The sequence below is a fragment of the Antedon bifida genome, chromosome 6, assembly GCF_963402885.1.
Source record: "Antedon bifida chromosome 6, ecAntBifi1.1, whole genome shotgun sequence".
Taxonomy (NCBI): domain Eukaryota; kingdom Metazoa; phylum Echinodermata; class Crinoidea; order Comatulida; family Antedonidae; genus Antedon; species Antedon bifida.
The window spans coordinates 26,992,304-27,016,593 of NC_136231.1; the positions used below are offsets into that span (position 1 = coordinate 26,992,304).

At 32.7% G+C, this 24,290-nt stretch overlaps 3 protein-coding genes across 4 annotated transcripts in view; 2 read left to right on the top strand and 1 right to left on the bottom strand.

Moving 5' to 3' along the window:
- Positions 1 to 643: 643 nt before the first annotated feature.
- LOC144844499 (uncharacterized) lies at positions 644 to 11,303 on the top strand. Its single transcript, XM_078701439.1, has 2 exons — positions 644 to 837; positions 8,107 to 11,303. Exon 2 carries the CDS (start codon positions 8,168 to 8,170, stop codon positions 9,323 to 9,325), a length of 1,158 nt encoding a protein of 385 aa, XP_078557565.1. The 5' UTR covers positions 644 to 837; positions 8,107 to 8,167; the 3' UTR covers positions 9,326 to 11,303.
- A 1,785-nt stretch (positions 11,304 to 13,088) lies between these two features.
- Positions 13,089 to 23,801, top strand: LOC144844495 (uncharacterized). 2 transcript variants are annotated; one of them, XM_078701432.1, is made up of 8 exons: positions 13,089 to 13,210; positions 13,866 to 13,980; positions 14,226 to 15,550; positions 16,007 to 16,085; positions 18,151 to 18,446; positions 19,157 to 19,282; positions 20,616 to 20,692; positions 20,739 to 23,801. In XM_078701432.1, exons 2-7 carry the CDS (start codon positions 13,887 to 13,889, stop codon positions 20,658 to 20,660), a joined length of 1,965 nt encoding a protein of 654 aa, XP_078557558.1. In that variant the 5' UTR covers positions 13,089 to 13,210; positions 13,866 to 13,886; the 3' UTR covers positions 20,661 to 20,692; positions 20,739 to 23,801. The 2 variants fall into 2 exon arrangements, with proteins under 2 accessions (XP_078557558.1, XP_078557557.1); XM_078701431.1 differs by having other exon boundaries at positions 20,616 to 23,801.
- The window catches only part of LOC144845763 (uncharacterized), a 113,100-nt gene continuing 109,894 nt past the window's right edge, over positions 21,085 to 24,290 (bottom strand). The window contains exon 32 of the mRNA XM_078703194.1: positions 21,085 to 21,097. The gene's annotated coding sequence lies outside the window, so the exon portion shown is untranslated. The remainder of the gene's footprint in view (positions 21,098 to 24,290) is intronic.

Here is a 24,290-nt window from a genome sequence, read left to right on the forward strand (position 1 = left end):
TTACAAACGATGATATGGAAGTCAATTTATTACAAAAACCCCCTACGAGTGAACACTGACGTCATCAAGTCTATTTTCTTACAAGTTATACTTCGAAGTGAATTATTTTGGCCAATCAGACGGTCTTATATGTTTTAGATTGGAAGGTACATCTGTTGTAAGTTAACGTCTGATAATGTTCCGCGCTGTTGACATTCATTTGCCTGCACTCAGCACTTTTACAAATAAATTTGTAATCTTGTACGAGCTACAGTATATTCGTGTACTCAGGTAGGAGGTATAATCGAGAGGATGGGCGCATGAATACGCGCACACGCACGTCATTTATCACAGCCTCCTGAGTCGCACACGACAACCACGTGTAGTTACTTTAAGCTCCGCCCCTTAAATCTGATTGGCGGAAAACGTCTGTCAGGCGTTTTAACGAGCTAGCTCGGTACTCGGTCGAAGTTAATAAAGAAGCACATTGGTGTACCTATTCCGACAAGTGGTTTGTTGACTTCGTCATTTATATTGTCGCTAATTCATATAGAAAAAAAAACATTAAGTCTGTCGACTAAACGGAAACTTACAAACACTACGAACCTGGATGAAATTTCTTGGATAAAACGGTCACCGATAAACGAAATATTTGATATTTAAGGTTGACGCAGAAGACATTCAGTTGTATTTGGACTTGATGTACGAGGCAACAGTTGTTCTCCCTGGACTTAACTACGGATAACAACATAAGTAGGCCTACTTGAACGTTTCTACCGTATTTTTTATCTATAACTTATGGATTTGCAAGGGAATGCAGTCTTCACTTCTTTATAGAGAGACAAGACACTCTGAATAGTAAGTAAACATTTCAATATTCAATTATTTAGATAATAATTACAAATACTTGGTTAATATAGAATTACTTAAGAGTATTCTCTGGTGAAGAAAATACCCTGGCCGAGAAAGGCACGAACAATTATAAATTATTTTCTCTTTCGACTGTTGACATGTAAATGAACGTAAAGCACACGTTTGTATAAGTTTCGACTGAGTATCAGTGTACCGGCACATGTGTATTATGTGTAGACATAGTTATGACATTTCATGCAAAATTTCATATTCTTCTCATATAGTATCTTTACATATAAAACACAACATATATAATTACACCCGTAGGCCTACCATTTGTATACAAATTAATTAAAAGACCACATTATACTGCAGTATTATAAATCATATAGGCCTAAACAGTATATACTGTCTGTATTTTTTTTTTAGATAACTGCAAAATGTACTCTACTAAAATGTATTATTTCTATAAATAATATTTTTAAATTGCATAATTGGTCTCTCTTTGATACACTTTACAAAATATTATATTTACAAGTTGTCTAGTTCACCCTGTCGAGTCATTACATTGGAATTGTAACTATGTCTCTATCTAGCTAACATCATGTAGGATTTCCTATAGAATGGCTTTCATTATGGGAAGGGGTTCGTATGTGGGTGAAGGCCCTTTTATGCACCATATACCAAATATCACTTACACTTAATTAAAAGAACACACATATTTAATCATGTTATCAAATTGTAGGCCTATACCGTTATTACTTGTACTAATTCAAGGGTGATATTACTATTTATTTGTTTGACAAAACTTCTGGGACTAAAGAGTCAATGAAGCTCTAGCCAAAAGACCCAGCTTACAACTTCACAACATGAGATAGGATAACTACACAATTATTAACAATTCATATAAACGAATAACTAAAACTATACACCATTTTGAAAATAAAAATATATTTTATGAAGGTGGGTTTATTTTGTGTTCCAGCCGAAAGTTGTCTAGGCCTACTATTTAGTTGCAAGGTTCACAAAGTTAGTGTTGTTCTAATGTTTACCATAACCACAATATTTTGATGAGATATTTAATAAGCCACATATTACTAATTTGTAGGTAGATTATTTCTGCTGATATATCTGATTGAATTCCGCATTGGAAAAGTCTATTTCTCACACCTTTACTATCCTGTCTGTATTACATATTATATTCATCAGGTCAGAATACAACACCTGTATCCAGGTACCATTATATTTTTCCAGGTACCATTATATTTTTCCAGGTACCAATAATATTTTCCAGGTCATCTACCAATAGATAATCCAGGTATAATACCTATACCGCCATACTTCTTCTTGACCTTAGCTGAGAAGCTCGTTAACAAAACACAATGCAAATTAAGAGGCTTTTTTTAAGATTTTATTTTGTACAACGATGAAAAGTTTAGATTTTTTAAAATGAATTTTATAGGCCAATAGAATTTGTAACTGTTAGATAACATGTGTTAAAAATAAATTCACTTGAACAATCTATCTATCCATCTAACATTTCTATTTATCTAAACATGATCATCAATCATAACAATTAGTGATAGTGCAAGCCCTGTTAAAAAGCAAGTGCTGTAGCTAATGAGACACATTGCATAAAATGAAAGCTCAAGCAATATACATTATACATCTTTGCATTAAGCATAATAATATCACCAGAAATGTATTTTCAATTAAAACTATTGAATGATGCTACTGTAGGCCTTTAACTCTTTCAAAATACTGTGTAAACGCAGTAACATTTTGACAGCAGCAACTTATCACTTAATACGTCGATTGTTATTGACAAGTTTAGCAGGATAAATCAATTTAACAATCGATCATACCGATAAGAGATGTGACGTCATCAGCCAACATTGATGATCCATTGATGCTATCCTTTCGTTTCTACTTAGTTCAACAGTTGTATTAATTTAAGTATATTAAATTTAGATTTTACGTTTAACACTTTTTTAAAAAAACGTAATACCTATTTTAGTAAAGAATACTTTTCAGAAGAAAAATTACTAATTGAAGTCGCAATCGTAGAACATTTTCTTGACATGGTTGATGGGTTGAACATTATGTTATATTTTTACATATTAATGTATGAACTGGTAGATACTTATCACATGACACTCAGTGCAGGCACGCGAATCGAATAATGTTTACTACGCATGGATTATTAAGCAATGTAAACAATCCAAGTTTGCTTACAGATCAATACACGGCCATGAACTTTTCATTTTACATCTTTTGTGATAACTTTCATTTTTTAAATCATCTCAGATCATCTTATCATTAATATAATGAAACACTGATGTATTTTTATAAAACTGTTAACAGTTTACCGTACTGAACGTAATGATGATGTATTACATTCAATATTGTTCATTTTTTTTTTCAAATTAGTCGATAGCCTATATTGTTATTATTAAAAAATATACAAAAACCTGGAATTGATGATTAATATGCAAATTAGATAATTATTATTGTTTTTTTCTAACTTTTATTTTACTTACTCTGGACGCAACTTCATTCAAGAAGTGTGCCACTGTTTCAAAAGTCTAGCTTCCAAATACATTGTATATATATATATTATATCCTTTAATAGAAGACATTGGTCATCAAAGCTGTCCAGTCAGACGTAAAATAGTCATCATAACATATTTTACAAATCTGAAGCATTGCTATTATAAATTAAGCGCTTCTTTCTTATCTGCTGTGAAACTACATTCCGTCGAAATCTCTTCCCATAATTCATTTCTTCATTTCTATTTTCGTCCCGTATTAAGATAAGGTAGAACAATACGGTACCAGTAAAACACAACGTGGTAACTAGGATCGGTTCAGATTCCCACGAAATTAGCAAAGTGCCATTAATTCCACCACACCCACGTCAATCATTTACACAATTTTACGCATAATTAATTTTTTGACATCGTAATCCACATAAGATAACATTATTATCGCTCTGGTAATTATCGTACTGCCCATAATACTATCGGTAGAAAAGAAAATGTACTTTCTGTAAAAGATCATATACTGTACGTTAAGGACTGTACAACGCGAATAGAAAGTAAACCTACATATATCAATGTTCAAATAAATAAAGATCCGTCTAATGAAATATTTTTAAACATCAATTATTCTATTATTGTCATTTTTGTTGCAAATCCAACAAAATAATGTCGATGACTTATTTATAGACGTTAATAACACAATAAAGTGTTATGTCAGCGACGTAGCTAGCCAGGTAGCATCTGTTCCCAACTTCCAAGAATATACAGTAGTCAACCTTAAACGTGTCTTTCAACTTTTCACAAGTGATTCGGAAATACCAATTTACTCACATCATCGACAAAATATTTTTAGTACTGACGTATCTAGTAATGTTTCTAATACAAAAACGCGTTTTTTATGTGTTCTTAGCGTGATCCAAACGCACGTTAGTATGAGTATGTGTACATAGCCTACAAGTTATCGTATCTAAGCTCCTTTTAAATATCCACGTGTCTCTATAAGTTGTCGTCCATTTGACTATTAATATGATAGTTACATTGTTTCCTTTACCATGAACCGGTTTACAATGTTCTTTTTCTTCGGCTATTGAAAAGTCATTTTTTATTTGCAGGTGTGCTATGTATTCATTTGAATGTAGGCTTGATAGATATTTGGCATGTGGAAGTTATATTTGTTTTCCTGTATAGTTTTGTACTTCTATTTGTTAAGCTCTGTCTATACACTATCAAAAAAATGTGATGTGCCCATATATGGACACGACGACGCCATATCACTACCATATTCAGGAACATCATTTTTTGTCAAACTAGTTTGACTAGTTAGACAGAGCTTTAGATATTTAGATTTTTACTGACACTAATCAATAATATGCCATCTTATAATTTCAAGTATTTTATGAACGTATACATTTTTTATTACATAAAATGAGGAAGGGTTATTGTGTTTGTTGATTTGCTTGTATGTGAACCTGTCCGTTAATTGTACAAATTAACTGCAATGTTTCCTTTGATATAAAAACAGGAAGTATAAACGACAGATACACATGACTGCTTGAAGACTAACATAGTTCAACTTAAAATACTATTTAAACTTATCCATCCATGAAAATAACAACACTTAAGTAACATTTCGTTTACAAAAAGTATATTGTCAAGAAAAATTACAGGTAAATCAATAGACCTAAACATTTCATTTTCAACTGATTCAAAAATGTGAACAGATAAAATGAAAACTGAACACAATTTAAGTGTCTTTAATTTGTAGGCCTAAACATGAAAACTGACCAATTGATTTAAATTAGTAAGTTTCTTTAATTTGAAAACATGAAAATTGACCAACATTAAACAACTGTAAAGGAAATGATAATAGAAACACTAACATTATATTTGGCCTTTTCTTTAAATGTAGCTATCTACATGAGAAGGAAGTGTTCTATCAGATATATTATATGTATGTATGTGGGTGGGGTTTAAGTAGCTTTCTTAGAAGCCGATGCCAGGCCTTTAGAATCAGGCCAATTTATTTATCTTTTGGCCATTTCGTAATCTAAATGGGTAGCTTTTTCAGACGTCTGTAATCGTATTCTTCCTGTTCATTATCCACATGATATTTTTGACGCAACAACCTTTTTATTATTAGTATTAAATTTCAAATCAAATTTCTTTTTCGTAACAGTTAAACCGAATGAATCTTTTATATATTTCCAGACATTTGGTATTGCAAATCAGTAAATTATTTCATGAAATTTAAATTATCTTTTAATAATATATATTATAAGATAATTGATAATGTGGCTTTAGATAATAAATTGACCTGTGACAATATGCCTTAAGCAGGAACAAAAGTTCATCGAAATTGTTCATTAATATTTAGGAGACATACATTAGCAAAGATGAGTTTACACTTGAACCATTCTGCTGCACCTTAATCTTATACAAGTTTAGTGTTTAAAAACATGAAAATTCGTATGTAATAATGTAATGTTTACACAAAAGGTATACTCACAATTCAAAATAGTCAGAAATCCCTACAATAAGAAGATGTAACCAAAAAAAAAGAGTTATGATTTTAGAAAATATTACCTCTCAGTATAATTTTGTCCACTCATTCTTTATTAATAATATGCCTAATATGGCAAATTTGTTAATAACAACATAGACCTATGTCCATGATAACAATCATAATGGATTAGCATTGTCTTAATACGTTAAGACCATAAACGTGTAAACAGAATGTTTGAAGAGGCACGTTTTGCCATTTAAAGCGGTTTTAATTTTGGTTTGAGCACATTCAGGCTTTACAATACAAGACATTTTTTGTAGACATACCTGCTTATTTTAGAATAATGGAAAACACCATAAACTATCTTTAAAAACCGGAATGAGAAGGTTTCCTTAAAATTGGAATCAGGAAAAGAATTTACGAATAACTCAATGCAGGTACAAAGCTACCGGTGTGTTTGTTTGTTCCATTCAGGAAAGACATATGCTTTGCTTAGTTTTAAGGAATGTGTGTAGTTCCTCCATGCTTTAAACTCTGTCTACATTATCAAACTAGTTTGATAAAAAAGGTGTGATGTGCCCAAATATGGTAGTGATATGCCCAAAGATGGTTGTGATATGACACATATATGGGCACATCACATTTTTTTGACACATACAGTTTGATAGTGTAGACAGAGCTTTAGGCCGATCAATAGTCTTTCAGCAAGACGTTAAAACAAACATAAAATCTTAAGATAACGTGTTGGCCTGTAAACCGTCCTTTAATAATGGTCGACTCTTTTGTTTCATAAGGCATATATGGCTATACTAATTACAATCAGGAAATTGAGGAAATCACAATTTGCTCGTTATGTTTGCTAAACCATATACTATTACTGTTAAATGTGTACTATCAAATTCAAAAATTTGTTTTAATATTCATTGTCTTTCGTAAAAACAAGAATTGTGTCGCAAATTATTCGTTTCTATTTCATATTTCCTGAAGTGAAATATCTAAAATAAATAAGCCCTTTAATTACTTAGACATTATTGTCTTCAGGTTTTTGGCCACACCTACTGTAGGATTGAGCTGCAATTCGTTTCTATTTCGTAATAGCTAAAATATAAAATATGGTAACGAGTGAATATAATAATTATAAGCTGTGTTAACTATTCAGTAATAGACACACTAGAATTGTAGATTTTCCACGGTCATTAAAAGCCTGGGTCATCCCGTAATGCAGCAATCAAAGATAACCAAAGTGAAACTAGTGTGTCGTACACTGATAATATGCCTAGTAATCAATTCAGATTTCAGACTAAGAGAAAAAAAAGAAATCTCCCCACAACTGACCTAATTTTAATATATCGAGAAGAAAGATGATTGAATGTAATTTAGGGATTAACTTATTATTTAAATTGACATAAACAATTATTAGGTTTGCATCTTTGTTTTTTTTTTATGTATTTAGTCAAATTGCCAAGGATTCACTATTCTTCTTATAAAGGTGGCAATCCAGTTCACAAGACAAAATATTTATACACAAGATGCTCTACTTAAACAAAGTCTTATTACAAGTTTTTGGGAGAGAGTTGTAAATTGCCATTAAAAAAAATCCTGACATATGACAGCTGGGACTTGAACCCAGGACCCTTGGATTGGTAGCTAAGCATCATAACAACCAAGCCACAACTACACTATTTTTAGTATTTTTCATATTCATTACTATATCTATTCATATTTATTAAATAATATTAAATCGAAATTCCCCTCAAACGTATATATTTTGATATAGGCCTAAAGCATTTGTATGATGTAGGCATCAGCTTGAACGAGAGACGGGAAAGCGCAGCTTTCTAAATGATTAAATAGTTCCTAAACGTCGCAACATGCTCACAAATTGGGGTTTACTGAAGAGAGGGTTGATTGTTATCTTAATTATTTCGCACCAGGTTGGCCCAAGGGGGTAACAAGGATATGAAATATTGCAAAGTTTACATACAAATAAGAAATTGCGAGCAGTCATTTGATTCGATTACAACGGTGGCTTCCGCTTGATAAGAGAAAAGGAGAGATTTTCCAGACTAACATCTGTAGAAATTGGATATAGTTAAGAGGGCGTTATTAAATTCTGTCTGTCATAAATGTATTCAATTTCAATAAATATGTTTATACATGTGATTACATTTTTTTATTATTAGTATGCACTGTGTTTGATTACAATTTAACACATTTTATTTGTTTTTACAGGAACTTTCTTCAAGGAATACCGTAAACACTGGCTGTTTGTGTTTCTTCACCTTTTATCAGCATGGGCCTCGGGTCACCTGATGTAACACAAGGTTCAACAGTGGCTGTTCCACGAGTGGAAATACCAAGAGAACAACACCAACCAGTAAACTTAAGTCTTCACACTAGTGCTAAAATGATGTGTAAATCGCCAAGTGACGTACTGGAAGCAGGAACCATTTCACCTGGCAGGGAACTTTTGAGTCCTGAACATTTGGACAATGTATCGCCATTATCGCCATTTGATAGTAAAACAACAACAAAACAACTTATTGAAGCAGCTTTGAACCCAAATGATATTTTTAATATGAATTTAAATAATAACATTTTGACCAAAGATCAATGTGAAAAACATAATACAATGTTAGACCAGAAGTTTTCAATTAAAAACGGATCGCGTGTTGCCTCTATTGCAAATTTACTGTCTCTACCGATAGATCATCCAGAAATACACAAAGCACCAATAAGCCCTCAAGTAACTTGGTCACACCCTGCTGTCGTCAACCCAACAATGACAGCGCATGGTTTCTCAGAGCTTCAAAGTCCCCTATTTCCTGCCAATTCACAAAAGACTGGAGTTTTCTTTGCTGGTCGCTCTTTTCCTAAAGGTATGCTAGACCGTCCGTCTCCACCTAAAGTTCAACGTCGAGTGTTTACCAATAGTCGTGAACGATGGAGACAACAAAACGTCAACTCAGCTTTTACAGAACTTCGAAAACTCCTACCAACACATCCCGTAGATAAGAAGATGAGTAAAAATGAAATTTTACGTCTTGCAATAAGGTACATAGACTTTTTAATTCAGTTACGTGATGACCAAGAAGAACATCCAGAAGAGAAAGTACGCAAAGTATGTGTAGGCAGAATAGGACGAAGTGTTGCTGAGAGCACTGAAGATGTAAAACCAAAAACTGGTGGCAAATACAGCGTAAATGCAGCTGGACGAACCTATGTAAGTCGTGTCACAAGGCATAAACGAGAACGAAGTTCTTCTGAAAGTACAAGTGGTTTTGGTGAATGCGGTCAAACAACTCCAGGAGGCTGCGACGTTGAAAGTCTATGCGGAAGCGCGGGAAGTATTTGTGAGAGTGCAAACGGTTATTATAGTGACGAAAATGGCGTCACGAGCGGAAGATCAAGTCCAGTTTGGTATTCACCTGCAAGTGGAATAAGTAATTGAATGAGTCTAGCTTTTTGAAGTGTCGACATTAAACTATCCTCAACGTGTATACAATAATGACACGGTATCATTAAGACCTTTGACACGGAAGTAATTGTCTTAACACATCAAAAGTAAACAGGTGTTTGGGTTGTAGAGGTGTGCCAAATACAATTTCACACGTATAAAAAGATATTTTAATATTCTATTACAATTATTTATGTTTTGTATATTTTTTACACAAAATTTCTTGATTGAAAATTCCAATCACCAAAAATTTGTTACTTTTATATAATGTAAAGATTGAAATGTTTAAATCATGGAAGATAGGCTGGTTCTATCCAAATTACGTAGTAAATTTTAATATTTTTATTGTTAATAAGGCTGACCTTTATCTGATACAAATATTGATCAATATAAATTGAGACTGTTAACAAATTCAACAGAAAACAAATAATTTTAAAAGGTATAATTCAAATTTTCATTCATTTCAACATTTAGAACCGGTTCTGAAGTATTTCAGAGGTGGTTCATCGATGGAACACTTTTATGGCTTGAATTTTTTTTCTGTTTAGGTGGATTACTGGCCGCAACCAGTATAAAGTGTTCATGTCAATAGAAAGTTCATGATCAGATAGATTTAATGCTTAAGCATAAATTCACCGCGTTGTAGATTACATTGAAATCCGCAGTAAGTGATTTGATTGGTTAGTATTTTAAGTTAAGAAATTTTATACAGGAAACAATGGCATAGAACAACAAATTTCCCGGTTCACTAACACTAAGACAAACTTATAACCTTTTTGTTGTCCGATTTACTGTTCGATAAATTTTATGTCAATATATTCTATGTCAAGTATCATGTATAAAATGGGGTTTTAAACAAAATTTGATTATAAATTGGGGATTTTAATTTAATGACCTATGATTAGATTTGTTAACTTATTGTAGTTATAATTAAACATTGAGATACCCAGACTATAATTTTTTTTTTCACATTTTCTGCAGTAATAATGCTGGTTGGTAGGCCTACTGTAATAATAAATATTATAGTCTCGTTGCGTTTAACATTTTGCGTTACGTCGAATGGATGAAACTTGTCGATCTAAATACGGTAGAGAGTAGACTGATATTTTTAAAAAGGCGTCACACTTATTGTTCATCGTTGACATGTAAATTAACAGGAACTGTACATTAAGATCCACTAAATCTTGCCAAGGTTGCTGTCTTTAAACATCGAATGCGCAAAACAATACAACATTAGCAAAACAATAACAAAGTAATTGCATTTTTATGTAGGCTATTATTATTCCATTTTGACCCGATCAAAACAAAAGAGAAACTTCCAAATATCATTTTTAAGGTGTGTTTTACAATTAATTATTGACTGTTATTCGTCTAGGCCTATTCATAACTAATGGAAATGATTTCTGTATTGGTTATCACCCTAATTTATTTGGACAAACAAACCCATGCTACTCATTCCTCCTTGTAATTTAACTATAGAACTCTCGCCTGCAAGTATTGTAAAACACAATACAATTTATTTAAGAATTAAGATAAGATATCCAATATTTTTGTAAAAAAAAGATAAAAAACGAAAACCAAGATATATATTAATGATTCGGACAGAGTCCGTCGTAAAGATCTGAATGATAGGTGGCGTTTCTACTGGTTGGCACGTCACACGCTCGAGTTTTTCATAAGTTCAGGTGAATGTTAATCAAAGAACAGGAATTGGTAATATCAAAGATCTTCAATATTACGAAAACAAAAACCTTTATAATGGTAGAAAACATGCGTAAACTATATTATTTTACCATATTATTAAACCATCATGTGAAATACAACGTGTTATGTTTATAATATATTATATGGCATTTTGAGGTTTTGGTTCAACAGTGACCTGTGTATCTTTCAACACTATATTGTATGTGATGTACTCATTTGTAAAGATCTGTATTTTTTGTACATATTGAAATTAATTAAAAGAACTATAGAATAACAGTTGACTTAGTTTCATTATTTTGAGTTGAAAACAATTTTGAAAGTTGTTTTGTTAATTGATAGGCCTACTAGTGGATGGAAATGGAAGGGTGGATAGTGAGTGATTGGGGTTGCTGGTCAGTGATGATTGACGCGAGGAAACACAGGTCAACGGGTTCAAGTAAAATATAACAACATATGGAAAATATTATTTGATTCATAATTAATGAAAAACGGCGTGTGCATACTCCCTATGTTGACGCCCACATCACGAATGATAGAATTGAATGTGACGAATTTACGACTGTTATCGTTTCAATATTAGCCAGCACCCATCTAAACATCTGCCCAAAATAACTTCAACCCATCAGACCGTACCCCCACCTCCTCCAATGCACCAACACCCGTATAGCCTACTATGAACAAGGACAATTGCCATGACAAAGCCGAGGAGGAGAATTTAATGATTTCACTGTTTATTGTCAGAGACCTATTAGCATGGGAACAAATCGATTGTATTAAACTCGGAAGTTACATACGCTGGTTCCAAATTAATACAACAGGTGGATAGTGGTCCGATAAATTGACCACCAATTGATAGAAACTGGTAATTTAGAATTTAATATATATTCAGGGTCATGTAAGCTAGGTATGACCCTGGTTTAACTGACAATTAAGTAAATAATTATTCTTATGAGAAAAAAAGTCAAATTACCTCTACTTTACGCGGAGTTCTTAATCAATTTGTCTTTTCGTTACTACCAAAAAGTCTTTTTTAGACAACAGGTTTGTGATTTATTAAAAGTGCTTTGTGAAAATAAAACATAAATCTTAGTAATATGTTCCGTTCATTACATTAAGACATTGTTTAATATTATACGAATTACTCTAAAGCTCTGTCCACACCTATAACCAACTTTATGTGGCAGCAAAATATGCATATATACATCACACGTTTTTTTGTCATTAATTTGAAGCAGTACCTTACTCAACTCAAAATATTTGTAGTTAAAAATATATTGGAGTGAATTTCAATGTAATAGAACATACTCTTAAGAGGAGAAGATTGTTTATGTTGATCGTTCTAATCATAAACATTAATTACAAGGTCAGGACCTTAATTCCTTTCTAACTATTACTAGCCCTATATCCTGACTGATTTTCTTTCGATGCGTTTTATATTTTATTGGTCTAAGTTCAACGTAGCTATAACCATTTCCGCCGATATGCTTCAACCAATACATTATAGCACCAAACCAAAATTGGTTGCTCTATCTCCTTCTAGCCGCATTACCAAAACTGGTTTTTTTTTAAATAGGTGGGGTCGATGGTCTAAAAAATGTAAAAGAAGTGCTGAACGTTCTACATCTTTTGCATTGCAATTGGACTCCCTTGTCCCGCCTATGAGGCACTAATTCCTCTTTAGCCATTCAGGACATTTTTTTTGTTTTTTTGATAAATGCATTTTTTTAGCCAATTCTACAATTGGTAAAACTGGAATCTAATGAAGAGCCAAGTCATGGGTCCTAGCCTATTTAGGCCTATCCGTCATTATTATAATTGACTTGAGTATTTTGCTGTTACACCTTAACATTTTTTATAAAGAACATTTTGAAAGCTTTGTTTATCTCATTACTAATTGTACCATATTTACGGTAATGTTGTTATTTTATTATTTTGTATTTAATTATCGACTTAATTATCAATTTTGTTGAAATTCATTTTGTTCACCAAAACTGTTTTCATTTAACTGTTATCGTTGGTGGCGCATTTCCTTCCCATCATTCTTTCTCGATAGCTTTTTTTTGGTCGTCGATTAATGGCGGATTTCGTTTTCTTGAGAGTTCGCGCGATGATCCAAATTTTACTTAGCTAGGCTTACACTCATACATACTTTAAAGAAAAAACTCTGTTAATAAGGTGAGATGACATTGATATGCATTTGTTGTGCATGCTATAGATTCATTGTATTGCCTATATATTTCTTAGATTCCTAGGCCAGCTTTAGCCTAGAGAGAGCAGTAATTTACTTCTTGTGTAGGCTACCTCTCCTCCTAGTAGTAAGTAGCTAGGCCTAGCCAGTGCCGCCTAGGCCTACTCTAGTGGGCCTATGACGGTCTGCTAAATAAATTAGCCTCGACCTCTTACTAGGAGTCCTATACCTAGGGTAGGCGCCTGCACAACAATCAGTAAGGCCTACTACTAGATTAGCTAGTTGGTCGTATGTTATACGCAATTTTTTGGAAATTATTGCTAATTCAATAATAATGATGAACTTTTTGCCGTCTAGGCCTAATTATTTATATTAGGCCTATATTATTTAATCGTTTTATCTTATTATAACATTTTATTTTATCAATGATATAAGATTTGGTTTTACGTTTTAATAATACTAATTTTGTGCAGTTCAAAATTTTCTGTGCAATTCTGTGGAAGTATTTTGATTCAAATTGCTCAAGAAAAAACCTAATTGCCAAGGAAATCCTTGTGCAATTTCAAATTTAGCCATAAAACTGGGACCACAGTACGATTCGTGAAGATTGTGGATAAGAAGTTTAAGTAAATTTTCTCTCAGATTTTGTAAACAACAATTACCATGTCGACACGAAATAAACGAAAGCGAACATCAGAAGCAGCAGAATTGGAATTGAAAAGTGTGAAAGAAGAGCCTGATGAAGGATCTTCAGCAGGTACTGTAACCTTCTTTTTTACATTTTTACAGTTACTGTATCTCAGGCCACAGATACAATTCTGATAACAATTGCATGCATATAGTACTGTAGTTTCTCAAGAAGGTTTAAATGCATAAATGAAGGGCATGTACAGTACACTCGCTTTATATATTCTGATCCTAAATGATAGAAAACACCCAAACAACTTACTGATCCTTCTTGAACATGAATTTAACTTTTTGATGATCTGTGTTTATTTGTAGAAGAATCATTTCAATTTGAATCAAACTTGTTAACAAGACCAGCAAGAAATCGCCGCAAGTCTGCTAAACTGCTTGTATCATCCATCAAAAAAGAAAAAGATGTAGCGGCTGCGGAGGGTGCTGTGACCGAGTCTGTAACACAAAAGAGGAAACGAAGCAAAGGTGGCAGTGATGGCAATTTAACCAGCCAAGACAGTTCCTCAGATAGAGAACGTATGCCTCCAAAAATCAAGATTAAACCAGTGTTAAAATGCCCAGAAAGCGAGATAACCGTTGCTAAAAGAGCCTCTAAGAAAAGTCAGAAACCTCGTCTGGAAATTGATACATCTCCAGATCGTAGCATTATGATCAAGCAAGATGCTGATAGTGGAATCAAATTAAAACTAATTTTATCACCAAAACATTCCGATAAATCTACTGATGAGTTAGTAGATGATTCTGCTAGCTGCTCATCTAAACATAAACCTGAAAAGAAAAAGAAAGAACCCATCAAAACAAGAATAGTTAGGCAGGACGGTGAGCTGTCAATTAGCGAGTTCTCCAGCCAAGAATCGATCGAACCTATAGTTCTTAAAAAAACGGAAAGCAAGAAAAAGAAACATTTAGATATCGATTCTCAACAAATACAAGAATTAAACAAAGTTAATTATGAACTTAATACAAGTGAGAAAAGTAAAAGTAAAAAATCTAAATTATCAACATCATCCGTTTCGGATGATAAATCGAGTGGTTTGCAGATTATACTGGGAGATCACGGTAGTCATAAACATTCTAGCAGTCATAAAAAGAAGAAAAAGAAAAGTAAAGAAAAATCTAAAACGCCTTCTGCTCCAGAGCCTATTGAATTGACCATTGATGAATCAGTGTTAAATGATATTGACATGGCATTAGATTTGGAGCAACCACTTGTACAAGTAGAAGCTCCTATTAAAGAACTGAAAATTAAGAGTCACAGCAAATTGAAAAAGCTTGAGAAATTGAGGAGGAAGAAAGAAAAAGAAAGACGTGAACGAAGGGAGCGACACGAAAGACATCGTGAAAAGAAACGTCACAAGCACAATAAACCAAAACGACCAAAATTCAAAAGCACAGGCATTAAAACATCGGGTGGAGTGAAGATAAAGTCTAAACTGTATGGACCACCACCCAACCTCATGCTGCCAGAGTCTATGAAAGGAGTGCAAGGAGACACTCCAAGTAGGCCTAGCACCAGCACTGGCAGTAAGATAATGAATGAAACTGAAGTGAAAAAGGAATTGAAAAAAATTCAGGCTAAAGCAAAGAAGAATTTATCACCCAAAGGGGATGCCAAGGCTAAAGTAAAGGTAATTAACAATTAATTTATGATGATAATAATAATCGATCTTGACACTTAATGCACAAAACCTCTAGCGCTTCATACTGTATTATTACCTCGGCTATATTTTGGATAAAAAACATCTTTGTAAACATTAATCCCAGAATGTTGCAGCCAGTAATATTTACCTTCAGTTGTACACATGTGGTGGTGGAGAGAGGCAAACATAAGTAAAGTGTCTAAGAATTACTGATCGCAAGTTCAAATCCAACACTAGTCATATATGACTATTGTGTGATTTGTCCACTTGTACTAATTATTATCACAACTGGATGTATTGCTTCAATTTTGAGGGCTGGTTTAACACTGCTGTAAACATACAACACATTCATCTGTATTACCAGGGAGATGATTTACATCTCTCTGGGATTACCATGTGCAGTACAGTATCATTTTAGTCTTTTAACTGCTATTATCATTTCAGGTGAAGAAACCTTTATCAGCTTACCAAATGTGGTGCAAACATTACAGGAAGCAGCTTATGATTGATAATCCAAACATAGGTAAGACAACAAACATAACATCATTATGTTTATTTGGTCGTCTTTGTGGTTTCTCTGTGTTTACCATTTGTGTATTCTGTCTGTCTGTTAATTAATACCAAGATGATGTCTTTTTAACCAACTGTACTGTAGTTCACAATGTTTTTTAATACATTGTATGTACCCAGAATATCTCAGTTAAACAGTTTTTTTTGTCTTTACTTTAAATTCTGGTTTTTCCTTGAACCTTCTGAAGGGCACTGTACTATCAGCTTTCTACAGCAAATTGATTTTAATTGTGGTTTCATATTTGTTCTGTCAATTTTAAATAGTTAAATTAGAACACAGTCTATTATCTTATGTTAGGGATCTACTTGTAATGACTATGATTGCTAAATGATACCTATTATTAGTTTAGGGGTCTACTTACAGTAGGATGACGATGACAAGATACCAATCGGAAGACAGTTAGGTTATTCAATTTATTAGTACTACTGTATTTTGTGGAAGTTCTTTTTAGTTTCTTGAAACAGTTTTGGAAATTAATAAGATTCATAAAGCGCCCATATCCACAAAGTGCTCAAGGCGCTTGTGAAAGCCATGAAAACAATTTTTTGAAAAAACTGGAATAAAAACAGACCAATGGAACCCACATCACTGCTTCCGTTTACCGGCAATTTAGGGTGCACAGACCTGCCAGCACATTACTCACAGGTGTTCTCAGTAATGTGGGTATCTACAGTAGTTAAACAATAACCTTATACATTTCCAAAGGCAGCTGACAGCAGACGTGTCTTGAGCTAAATTAATTGAGCAAATGGTCACTCAGTTTTATATTAAACAAGTTTAGATTACCACTATCTGATAGCACAGTGCTTAATTTACTATTGGTAATCCTTGGCCATATATGCCTATACAGTAGACATAAAATAAAAAAATTAAATTATATGTAAAATGGTATGATGAGGTGCCATGTGGGATAAGACACCATTAGAGTACAATCACAGGAAGTGTAAAAGTTATAAAGATGTTGATATCAGGAAACCATTAAATTAAACCAACATAAACAAGATGAGCACAAACTCAATTTCATACCACAATGAGTTTTATAATCGGTTTCAATTTAAACTTAATATCTACTATAAAAATTAATGTCTTTATTTGTTCCTATGAAATATTGTGACTTTAATGTTTTGTTCTGTTTCAAATGTCTTTGGCAAATTAGATTGCAATAATACTGTACATGTTTAATATGTTGAAACTTGGAATTACTTGTAGTATTTAAGTTTTTGATTACATTTTTGACCTACAGAAATGTAAAGCTCTGTCTACACTATCCATCTAAAAAAGAAGTGTGATGTGCTCAAATATGGTAGTGATATGCTTAAATACGGTAGTGATATGACATCATCATGTCCATATATGGGCACATCACATTTTTTGTCACATAAAGTTTGATAGTGTACTGTAGACAGAGCTGCTTTAGAGTTCTATTAACAGTAGGTGTACAGTACATGGAATTTCTGATATGCTTAAGACTTATATAATGATTCAAGTTTAGGGGAAGCTTGTGGTTCTATGTTAAAGTTTTTAAATTGGTTAAAGAAAGTGCCCTGTATTGGATAGTTTGTCAAGGTTGTCAATAAGGAAAGTGGCCACAAACGAAGGCTGCTACATTATATCATCACCTTCAATGAAGGCTACTACATTATCATCACCTAATAATATTTATAGTTCCCTTCTCCTTCCCAGAAACAAGCATGCTGATTTGTCATGCATTAAATTAAATTTGATTGACATCATCAAAAATATTAATTAACAATTGGAATATTATACTACATATCTCACAAAGGAATACTGTAGGTTTTTTTTCTGAAAGCTTTGCACTTCTTTCTTGCTGTTTGCTTTACCATTTTGATGCTTGTTTTGCTGTACTGTATTTGTATCTCCATTGAGATCGACAGTAGCCACTGATACCCTCAGCATTCTAATTTTTTCAGTAATTTGGCTTCAGAATTAAACTAATATTTAATGAATAATGTATGTAAGAGAAGACATTTAATAGCATGATAAATTTTATTTACAGATGCAGCAGATTTCGGAACGATCAGCCAAATGCTTGGCGCCCTCTGGCAAAAGTTAACGGACAAAGAAAAGGTAGAATGGCATCGCCTCGCAGGTACGCATTTGAGTAACCGCAGAAGAAGTTCAACAAGCAGTACTAAGCAAGTGAGAGAAGGAAGGTTTAGTGTAAGCCTGCCTAGATCTAAGAGCAGTGTCCGAATTAACCCACCCAACACGGATCCTGTTGATGTTGCAGCTCACTTGTTGTTGTTAGGCGAGTCGCTTAGTAATGTTGGACAAAAACTTCAAGAACATCAGGTACTTTAAAATTTCCAAAGTTGATCAATATTATTTTTAATTCACTATTATTACGTTACTCTAGGTTCTAAAAATATTAGAAATTGCTTGAAATATTTTGCATACAGTATACAATAATTATGATACTGATGAAACTATCTTGCATTTATCATAAGAAGACATTACTTTTAAACAAAACAAAACAGACAAATTACACAAGTAGAAGAAAAGGTTACCTATTTTTATTTTAAATTTTAAACTTGATTATGTACAGTATGTGGAACTGCAATTTAAAATACAAATAAAGTGAACGTTAAAAACTTAAAACCTCAATACAAAAAGGAAATTTAAGAATCATTTTGTGGTTTCTTTTCTTGTTGACCTGTATATCCTCTGCCATGATGACAAGTGGAATTATTCATAATTTTACTTTGTCTTGTATTTATTTGTGAACTAATCTAACACTCTGTCTACACTATCAAACTTTATGTGACAACAAATGTGATGTGCCCATATACATTAAACCAGGTCATTCCTTTATTTTATGGTAAATGTATGGACATGATGATGTCACATCACTACCATATTTAAGCATATCACTACTATATTTGGGCACATCACACTTCTTTTTTAGTCTGATAGTGTAGACTATTGTAGTAATGTAGACAGAGCTTTAGTTAGCGCTTTATTGGCACTACTGTAGGCTTCCCATTTAAATGTTATTCTTGCAGAATACACAAATGGAAGTTCAAGGCAGTCTGTCTGTACTACTGGATTCCACCATATGTGCACTAGGCCCACTGCTATGCTTAACATCACAAGTACCTGAACTACGAGGCTGTAGAAAAGACACACATGTAAGCACTACCATTCATGCAATCTAACGCTCTGTCTACACTATCAAACTTTATGTGACAACAAAATGTGATGCGCCCATATATGGACATGATGATGTCATATCCCTACCATATTTCGGCATATCACTACCATATTTGGGCACATCACACTTTTTGTCACATAAAGTTTGATAGTGTAGACAGAGCTTAAGCAGGATATCTTTATTTGCAAATACTGTACTTTACTAATTTCTATTTTGTAAGATCCCTACCTGTATATAGAACTAAAATGTAAAAGTTTATAGTTGCATTACAGGTAGTTGGTTTGTTCTAATTCTCCTAATACTGGCCACCATTGGACCAGCCTATTTTTAAATAGGTTTTTAAATTAATTCATTTTAAATCATATTCAAGATTCAAGAAATGTTATGGGTTCACTTTAAAATGGTTGTTTTGCTTGGCATAATTAGGACAACAAAGAAAAATACATCAAATTGCAAAAGTCAATGTTAAAATACTATTAATATGTTAAAATACTGTTAAAAAACTATTAAAAATGCAATATTAAAAATGCAGATTGCAAACAACCACATAGGTTCTGTTAAAACGATTAAAATTTAAAATAAAAATTACAACAAAGAGTTATTCACAACAGTCATTTATTTTATTGTAAAAGACTTTCGACTTTCAATATCCAAGCAAGCAAACTACTCAAGTACACTATGAAGGAATTAAATAACAAATTAGATAACTAAGTGGAGAGGGTACAGAGTTGATGATACAATCTTGGCAAAGAAGAATGAAAGCTGCATTCAAGAATAGTAGATGAAGCAGCATTTAAATTAGATTTGACAGCCTTCTGTAGCATCCAGTGTTTACTAAGCTTGTTATGTCGGCAATTTACCTTTCATTCTTACCAAGACAGATGTTTTAAAATGCTTTCGGCATTTTTCGCGGTTCTCACAGTTACCCTAACGGTCATTCACACTTTTTTTAACAAATATTTGTGTCTGCCGTTTGTTACTATTTTTAACTTTCAATAGGTTCTTTAAGTTGAATGTCTTGTTAACTATAATAAAATATTGTTTTGTTATGCTTCAGTGATCTTGTTACGCATTTTTCAAGATTCGCCCCGCATCAATCATTTGGTCATCATCATTGATAATATTTTATTTCAGAACTATGTCAATTGTAGGTAATAAAAGAATCTTATACCGAAAAAATCTGTTTTGTGCTATTTAAGTGCATGCCAACATTATGTAGCAGAACAAAAATATGAATGCTAAAACAACTGTTTTTGTAGGTAGGTTCATAGTACATCTTTTTTAACAATGTGTTTTTAAATATCTTTCAGGTTTCAATATTGGACAACATTGCTTACATTATGCCTGCATTGTGAGTAGTCTTGCTGTCTACCTGTACAAAAACATACTAAAGTAATATGTTTCAATATTCACAATATTGTGCCATTTATAACAAGGCTTGACCAGTGTATATGGTAGGTGAGTGACCCTGAAGAGGACATGATTGATTAAGTGGAGCATCCTGGCGTGCAACACCACCAAGCTGACCACTTCACTGACCATGGACTGTTAACAGATCCTTCCTGTAGCGTTACTGGTACTATCCGACTACTGACAAACTTCACCTGTTGTTGTATACAGTGTCATACTAGCGTTTTGATATCAATATTTATATTATTAATATAATAATAATTAGGTTTGATTATCGTATATTTGTCTCCTATGTCCAAATTTACACTATCAGTGTAGTCACAAAACTGTGGAATTTACTGAAAATGTTTCTGTAATAGTATTAATAATATAATAATAATATTTCATAAGTGGACAACCCAAATATGGTGTTACAGACCATCCAACACAAGAGGACAATCTGTCTGTATGATATAAGACTCAAAATTTAATGTTGTACTTTATTGTAATTATTTTAATATTCTGATTAATTGATTATTCTGATGTACAGTACCAATTTGCTTTGAAAAACATTTTTGTTGACTGAATAATGAATAAGATCAAATGTAAAGTAAAATACAATTAATTAGTATTAGTAATAGGTTGATGCAGATACAAGAGTTCCTCACACCCACGGCAATGCTATGTAAGCCTACCTAGTCACAATGAATTGACATATTCTTGTAGTCTAGGTACGTGGTTAGAGCACTATGGCATGTTGTGTCCTGGTATCGCAGCACCTTTAAGCATATTAATCCCATAAATTAACGCAAGCTATGTTAGTCCTTTGCTCAGGAACCGAGATAAGAGATATTAATTAGTAGATAACTTTTAATGATTAAACATTCCCGGGGGAAGATTTTTTGTGACTTTATAATTCTCCTGAGAGATTTAAAAGAATGAAAATCTGAAATTGGACCTTGTTGGCATTATTACACATTAAAATGCAAAATAATGTTATCCTTTATTATAAATCCTACCTTGGAATCATATTAATCACTTTGGAAAATTAAAGAGTCAATTTATTTAAGATTTGTTAATTATTTTATTTATTAATTAATCTTGTATAAGGGCAATGACCTTGCTTAGGATTTGGAATTACAAGTTGCATTTACAGAAAGTAAAGTGTAGATTATTGTGTTGACTTGTATGTTGTGTTATGATTATTTAATTTGACCTTTAATCATAATATCCACCTTTTCAATGATCATTTTGTTTCTGTTTGGAATAGAATAGATTTATTGATATAGTGTTGACCTGGTTAATACAAGCCTTGTCAAATCTACTTCTTATTTGACCCATTTTTTTAGGCCTTTCTATTTTAAAAATAAAAGTATCTAAAAAGTGATTTTTCCTTACTGTAATTCCAAAATATATAATGCAATAACAGGTGCATGCAGTTGTATTAGCTGTTATATCATCACTATTACTAGTACACCTACTAGAGTTTAATGCTAGTCTGATGCTGCTGTGGGTTGTGTTTCAGCAACCCTGCATCTGTTGCCAAGCTGGCTATTCATTGTGTGTTAATCTTGTGTGCCTGGCCTTCTACACATTGCCCCGTGGCTGCTCTAACCTCAAACTAACTCAACAGACAACCTGTTGTTTGGGAGGGGTCTACATCTTACTGAAAGGTTCACAAGGTGTTCAAAAGCCTCAACTATATACAAGGTTCAATGTTTAATATACATAGGTGGTGGTAGCTTCTGTGAGAAACTGAATTAGTGTGAGGAAGCTGAGGCCAAGGGTATCTATTCCAGGAGGTGCCAAACTACAGGTTCTGTAGCCACTGTACCCAAAGAAAGGGGTTTTATTTAACACATTATTTAGGATGGTTTTACACAAGTTCAAGGCCCGATGTACTACTGTTGTCAGACTTGTATCCCTTGAGAAATCTAGTACCCCCGTTCAAGGACCTACGTCCCAGGTGTCTATGCTAACATTTAATGAGTCTTCCCCAAAGAGAGTGTGTGTACCCAGGGAGGGTCTACCATAATTTAAAGTACCTATGTCTCCCTCTGATATCTTGTCAGTGATATTGGTTTGTTGTCAGTGTGTTTGATATTCTCCATGTGTATATTACTTCTTCCCTTTAAATTACTACACAATCCCTTGCTAATTCAGGTCACCCTTGATTCTGTCACTATATGCGGCATTAAAACTGTAAAATTTTGTCACAATGTTAATCTATCCCCTGGCGGCGTAGTGGGTTACACCCAATCATAATTATACATCCCGAGCCTGTTTATTATCAAATGTCGACTCTCTCCTCAATCACTGTGTTATTGAAATAATCAATACTATTATTATTTAATCTATTATTTATCATACATTCATATTTATTTTTGTATCTGGTACTCGTACTGTCAAAGGATTAATATATCTTTTGCTAGTTACGATAATTGAGTATTATTACTATTTGATTTGAAAATATTGTTTAAAATGAATTTGGTATTTCTAATTTATTTATTTAGAAAAGCATGAAAATTATTGTTTAAAAAGACTAAACAAAGTGTTAACATTTATCAGAAACTGATTGTAGTAATTTCATTTAGGGATTGATTTTCAAGATGGAACTATTTTTTTAGATTTTTCATATTAAACCAGCCGTTTAAAATTTAAAATGATGTTATAACATATTATGTTGGTGTATTGATACATTTATTAAGCACTGTAGTGTATATATGTACATTGTGTATCTGAAGTAAGCATATGTTTGAAGTCCAGAAACTGTAATATATAACATAGTGTAGACCTATCAAAATGCTTTACTGTGTAAAGTATGTTTACACTGTGTAACAGTGCCGTGACATAAAGAAATAAAGCAGCTTGATTAGTGGTGGTATAAGGTACCAGAAAAGTAATTAAGGTGTGGTTAAGATTAGAAGAATGTTTATTTCAACCAACTGTTGTGTTTATTGTATCAAAAGTACAACTTTCCTTTGGTTAACTGGAAGATGCAAAGAAAATGGTTTTAAAACAATATGTAAATAAAGTTGTACAATGGCATCAATGAAATGAATAATTGCAGTACAATAAATGTATGTTATTAGAGCAAGTAGACCCTACAGTACATGTATGATGTGTTTGTCAAATATAAATCAAAATACTACTAAGCCTATAAGATGATGTTCAATAATAATATATAGCAATATTATTGAAAAAAGTTGTTTTGGGAATTTACCAAAGTACATACAATATTACACTTAATACATTGATATTTTAACCAAAAAGGACCACATTTTGACCCTTTTATTTTTTAACATAACTGCTTACTATGCGTCTATAAGATGATGATAATGCAATATATACGCATATGTAGCAATATTATTGCATAATAATTGATTTTTAAAAAGTGCATATTTTTGGCATTTAAAAAAAAAATCCCTGCCCTATAGTACAGGGATTTTTTCCAAAAAGGACCACATTTTGACCCTTTTATTTTTTAACATAATTGCTTACTATGCGTCTATAAGATGATGATAACGCAATATATATGCATATGTAGCAATATTATTACATAATAATTGAATTTTAAAAAGTGCATATTTTGGGCA